General features: G+C 31.7%; 1 protein-coding gene across 1 annotated transcript; it reads left to right on the top strand.

Moving 5' to 3' along the window:
* Positions 1 to 1,276: 1,276 nt before the first annotated feature.
* Positions 1,277 to 4,000, top strand: LOC112514236 (bidirectional sugar transporter N3-like). The gene is made up of 6 exons (XM_025120569.1): positions 1,277 to 1,322; positions 2,233 to 2,269; positions 2,380 to 2,590; positions 2,850 to 3,011; positions 3,107 to 3,226; positions 3,566 to 4,000. The coding sequence occupies exons 1-6, from the start codon at positions 1,277 to 1,279 to the stop codon at positions 3,998 to 4,000; spliced, it is 1,011 nt and encodes a 336-aa protein (XP_024976337.1).
* Positions 4,001 to 5,922: the final 1,922 nt, after the last annotated feature.

The raw sequence follows: 5,922 nt of genomic DNA on the forward strand, positions 1-5,922 counted from the left end.
TATATATATATATATATATATATGTTTGTGTGTGTGTGTTCTCATATGGTTCTTACATTAACAAAAATAATGTGATTTTTTTATTTTGTAACTCTCAAATCTCAATTAATGATATGGGAGTTACATAAAAACATAAATTACCTAAATACCCTTTTCCTCTTTGTTCACATATGTTTTTTGAAATGTAAATTTAAAAAATTAATTTTTTTTCATGATTAATCACAACCTTTTATTGTAAAAAATCAATGGCCAAGATTAGTTAACAAAGTTAACACAATAATCTTGGTTAACATTTGAACCAACCCCTATATAGATATATAGACTTGGGATCATGTAAGACCAAAAGAGTTTTTTGTGAGACCCATAAGACCAATTCTCAATCATTGGATTAGATCTACAATATGAACATTCATAATCACAAAATTGCCACGAGACTTCTCAATAATCACAAAATTGTCACCGTACAATTTTAGATCATTAAATCATTAGCTTATAAAGTTGGTCTTATGGGTCTCACGAAAAATCCTTGGTCTCACGTGAACCCAACCCTATATATATATAGACTTGGGATTATGTAAGACCAAAGGTTTTTCGTGAGACCCGTAAGAACCATTCTCAACCCTTGAATTAGATTTACAATATGACAATCTGAACATTCATAAATGCCACGAAACTTCTCAATAATCACAAAATTGCCACCGTGCAATTTAGATCATTAGATCATTAACTTATAAAGTTGATCAATGAACATAAATTGGTCTTACGGGTCTCACGAAAAACCCTTGATCTCACGTGAACACAACCCTATATATATATATATATATATATATATATAACTATAACTATCTTTTAGGAAGAACTTTTAGAGTGACAACTATGTTTGTTCTGAAATCACAAAATTCTCATAACAGAATCAGATCTGAAACTCCAGATTTGAAATTATGAAACCAAAATGAATAGTTGTGATTCCAGTCTGTATTGAACTCCTCTTTAATTGTTATGGTGGGTTGGGTGGTCAAAATACCAACAATATTCTATATATGACATCATCACACCCATTAATTAATTAATTAAACCCTAATTAACAAATATGATTGCATCCAAATCAAACACAACTAATTAATTAATTCATTAATTAACACTAACACCTCATTAATTAATTAATTAAGACCTAATTAGTGTAAGCTATAAATAGTGTGACCTCCAGCTCCAGGTGCTTCCTATGTTGTTCCATTGATTCCTATTGGAATTCATCCCATTTTTCAGTTTTCAAATCATGACCAATTTTCAACATCCTTTGACTTTTACTTTTGGCATTTTAGGTCCTACTTTTATTCTCTTTCTTCCTTCCTTCCTTTTTTTTTTTTTTAATAATTAGTTTATATATATATATATATATCTAGACATCAGTCTATTTTCATGAGACATTTTTCTACACTTGAAACTTCACATCAAAACACTGTGAATGTAACATTCACAGTGTTTAATCATAAGGGTGGTGTCTGATTGGTTTGAGCTTGACTTCAAAGGTCAAAAGTGTCTGGAGGTCTCAGGTTCAAATCCAAGAAGGAACAAAAATCCCCTTGTGGCCACAGAGGTTCAAATGCGGTGACTTCGGGCTATCTGCAAAGCAGATGGTCGCCCTGAGATTAGTCGGTTCGTATAGCGGGTTGGATATCCAGATTAATAAAAAAAAAAAAAACTTTCACAGTGTTTTCCTGTGAAGGTTCATTTTTTTATCTTCACAGTGTTTTGGTATGAAGTTTCAAGTGTAATAAAGTGGTCTCACGAAAACATATTATATTTTTGGCTTGTTTTAGTTAGTAGGAAAAAACCCTCTTACTTAAATTAATCTATAGTTGTTAAGTTTGAGTTTTTATTTATTGGTATTTTTATTTATTATTTATTATTATAGCTCTATACCTTTTAGAGGTAAAAACAACTTAAACCCTATTAATTAATTGTCTTTGTCACAATAAAATAAATAAATATTTTTTTATTTTAAGATTATATAAAAGTTTTTACGTAGTCACCAATCATTGCTCCAATTTCGTATTTATTTATTTATTGAAATATATATATTTTAAGAAAAACGCAAAATCATTCTCTTTTATTTTTCAAATTAATTAAAATACCACATAAATTGGTATTTAATTATTTGTAATATTTTAATTTTAAATATTTATTATTCTTTAATTATTGGATTATAATTACCTCTTTGCGTTTATGCAGGAAACCTCATATCCCTCATGGTGTATCTTGCTCCTGCGTAAGTTATTAATTACTATTTAATATTTTTATCAAATAAATTATTTTTTTTGAATTTTAAAAATGAATAAATGTAATAAATCGATAACGTCGATGCATGCATGCATGCAGGCCAACGTTTTACAGGATCGTGAATCAAAGATCGACCGAAGGGTTTCAGTCGTTACCATACGTCGTGGCTCTATTCAGCTCGATGATTTGGATATATTACGCTACTCTTAAAACCGATGCGACCCTTCTCATCACTATTAACACCGTTGGTTGTGTCATCGAGACTCTTTACATTGCCATATACATCGCTTACGCCCCCAAGAACGTTAAGGTTATTTACGTCTAAATTTCTCTTTCCCTAATTAATTTTCAACACATGCATTATTTCAAAATTGTCTTAAAAACCTTGTTAAGATGTCCAAAAGCGTCTCATTAGCTTATCATAGCGTTTTTACACAATAACATACAATTGTTTGGTCCTATAAACTTAAGTCATATAAAACAGTTTATTAAGCATATTTTGCATCCTATGATCAAGCAGATTTTACGATGATCGTAGTAGGAAATGAGAGATGAACTTGTGATTGCAGATTCAAACTACGAAGCTGGTTGTGTCGTTGAACTTTGTGGGATTTTGGGTGATCGCGCTTTCGACTCACTACCTAGCGGAAGGACCAACCCGAGCCGAGATTCTTGGTTGGATATGTTTGGTCATTTCTGTTAGCGTATACGCAGCACCTCTAAGCATCATGGTATGTACTTGAATACCCGTTTTTCTTTATATGGGTCGGGTCGGGTCGGGTCAAACAACAAAATGGATCTAATATTATTCTTGAATATATTGCAGAGAAAAGTGATACAAACAAAGAGTGTAGAGTTCATGCCATTTGGGTTGTCATTTTTCTTGGTTTTGAGTGCTATTATGTGGTTCTTCTATGGCTTACTTCAAAAGGACATCTATATTGCAGTAAGTTTATTGTCACTTTTAGCCCTTGCACTTCTTATTATGTCATTTGAAGTCCATGTGATTTTATCCGTACTATCTTATAAAGCATATTTTTAGCCCTTGCACTTCTTATTATGTCATTTGAAGTCCATGTGATTTTATCCGTACTGTCTTATAAAGCATATTTTTTTAGCCCTTGCACTTCTAGGGTTACATATTTTCCCGTTTCACTACTAAGAAAATCAGGGTTACATCCGTTGTAGTTTATACGGTTTCTGTATTATTGTTACTGTTATTAAGGATTACATATCTGTCTATTTACATTACTAACAATTTTTTTTGAAAATATGAATATTTCAGCTTCCGAACATAATAGGTTTCATCCTTGGCGTACTCCAGATCGTATTATATCTGGTTTACAAGAATTCTGGCAAGAAAACCAGTGGCGTAGAGGAAAAACTGCCGACTTCTGTTCCAACTTTCGAGGCACGTCCGGTCTGCAGTACCTCTAAACATGATGCAAACAGAGAAATCAACATAAAAGATCAGACTGTGACGCTGAAATGCATCAAAGAAGAGGATATAGAATCTCGGATCAGTGAATTACCATCAGGGGTTTGTAGAACAGAACCCCCCAATGATTCGATCGAAGATGTTGTGAAAGAAGATGTGATCCTCGAGGCATCAACGGGTTGTACTTCTATGGTGCAACCCGTTGATGCATTCAGTTACTGCAACAAAAGGAAAAGCATGGAGCCACCTAACCAAGTTTATCTTATAGAAAGTGGAGTTTAATTTCCCCTTTTGTGATGGTATTATGTAGCCTTGATCTAAAAAAGAGTTTTAACACTTTTGTAAATTTAATAAGGATTTTAAATCCACGTGTATCATTGCCTAACACCTTTTTGTATCGTGGAACTATTTGTTCGTTTTATAATTGACACTACGTATGTATATAGACTTGGGATCACGTGAGACCATTTTTTTACACTTGAAGCTCGACAGCAAAATGCTGTGAAGATAACCTCCACAGTGTTTTTGCTGTGAGATGTTCAACTTTTTTTTACCTTCACAGCGTTCTACTGAGATTTATTCAAAATCTGTTTCTTCTCATATTACATTACTAAAGCTTGTAAAATGCCATATAATGCATACACATATACACATACAATGAGTGATTCAAATAAGAAGACTAAATGACCGTTTACTTAAATGCTTACCCGGTAAGTACTCACAGTAAAAATCAACACTATAATTTATTTTATCGGATAAGATTGTAGTACATTAAAACGTCTTTTATGCAACAATTTACTTAGTAAGTGCTTACCCGAGTAAGAGTCGTCACCCTCATTTATCGGGTAAGATTCATCATCCTTATCATCGCTCTTACCGGATAAGATTCTTGGCTCTTGTCATGTTCATCCAGTGAGGAAATTTGCCAAGTAAGTACTTACTGGGTAAGCGTTTAGCAAACGGCCTCTAAATACTGTAAGGAGGTAAGAAATAAAAGTTCATAAATGAATAATTGAAAAAATCTATTTGAAGATGCCTATATAAACCCATATTTATAATATATATTAATAACATATATTAATGTCGGTTCACATATTTATCTCCACATAGATTTTCTCCCAATTTTTTCAATAATTCATATATGAATCTTCGTTTCTTACTTTTTTACGATATTTACCCCTCTTATATGCATATACATATACATATACATATACAGACTTGAGATCATATGAACCAATCTGTTTTTGTGAAACCTGTGAAATCACTTTTTTACACTTGAAATCACAGCAAAATATTGTGAATGTTCGACTTTTTTTTTTTAATATTCACAACGTTTTGCTGTGAAGTTTCAAGTGTAAAAAAATAGTCTCATGGGTCTCATGAAAACAGGGTGGTCTCACATACACATACACATACATATACATGGTCCAATCAAGAGAGAACTCGATTGTTTTTTATAACTGTGAGATCTAATCTCAACCACACATTATTAATAATCAATGGTTATTATTAAACATATTAATTTTGGTAATTATTCATTAATTTTCAAATAATTTAAATTTACTTACAATATATAGGGGTAAATGAGTCTTTTTTAAAATCTCTCTTCTCTCCCCCCCCCCTCTCTGCGGCCAAGAATTTCTAAAAGTAAAACACAAAACAAATATGATACACACTGTGATACCCAATAATTTATAACAGTAAGACACAAAACCAATTGTGATACACATTGTGATACCACTATGATAACGTTTTGAACATGGATTGATATATGAGTTTTAGGCCACACACAACCACAATGTGATAAACAACTGTGATACAATTTTGTTGAGATAATTAAGGAAACCGAATTTAATAATATTAAATAAGAAAAATATTTAAATTATAATTAATCATTTTACTAAAACTCTTTATCTATTAATTAAGGTAATACAATTAATATCATTAAATGATTGCCTCATATTGAAGCTCACGGTTATCACAAACTAGTTAGTTCTCATTTGATTAGCCCCTACATATACATATACATACACATACACATACACATATACATACACATACACATACACATACACATACACATACACATACACATACACATACAAACACACATACACATACACATACACATACACATACACATACACATATACATACACATACACATACACATATACATATACATACACATACACATACACATA

The sequence above is a fragment of the Cynara cardunculus genome (assembly GCF_001531365.2).
Source record: "Cynara cardunculus var. scolymus isolate 2C chromosome LG 6, CcrdV1, whole genome shotgun sequence".
In the NCBI taxonomy this organism is placed as follows: Eukaryota; Viridiplantae; Streptophyta; class Magnoliopsida; order Asterales; family Asteraceae; genus Cynara; species Cynara cardunculus.

Bases quoted from the DNA above. Each gene is read 5' to 3' on its own strand.
- LOC112514236 (XM_025120569.1), top strand. From the start codon at position 1,277: ATGACCAATTTTCAACATCCTTTGACTTTTACTTTTGGCATTTTAG. The intron at 2,270-2,379 runs GTAAGTTATTAA...GCATGCATGCAG, and splicing joins ATGGTGTATCTTGCTCCTGC to GCCAACGTTTTACAGGATCG. The intron at 3,012-3,106 runs GTATGTACTTGA...AATATATTGCAG, and splicing joins CAGCACCTCTAAGCATCATG to AGAAAAGTGATACAAACAAA.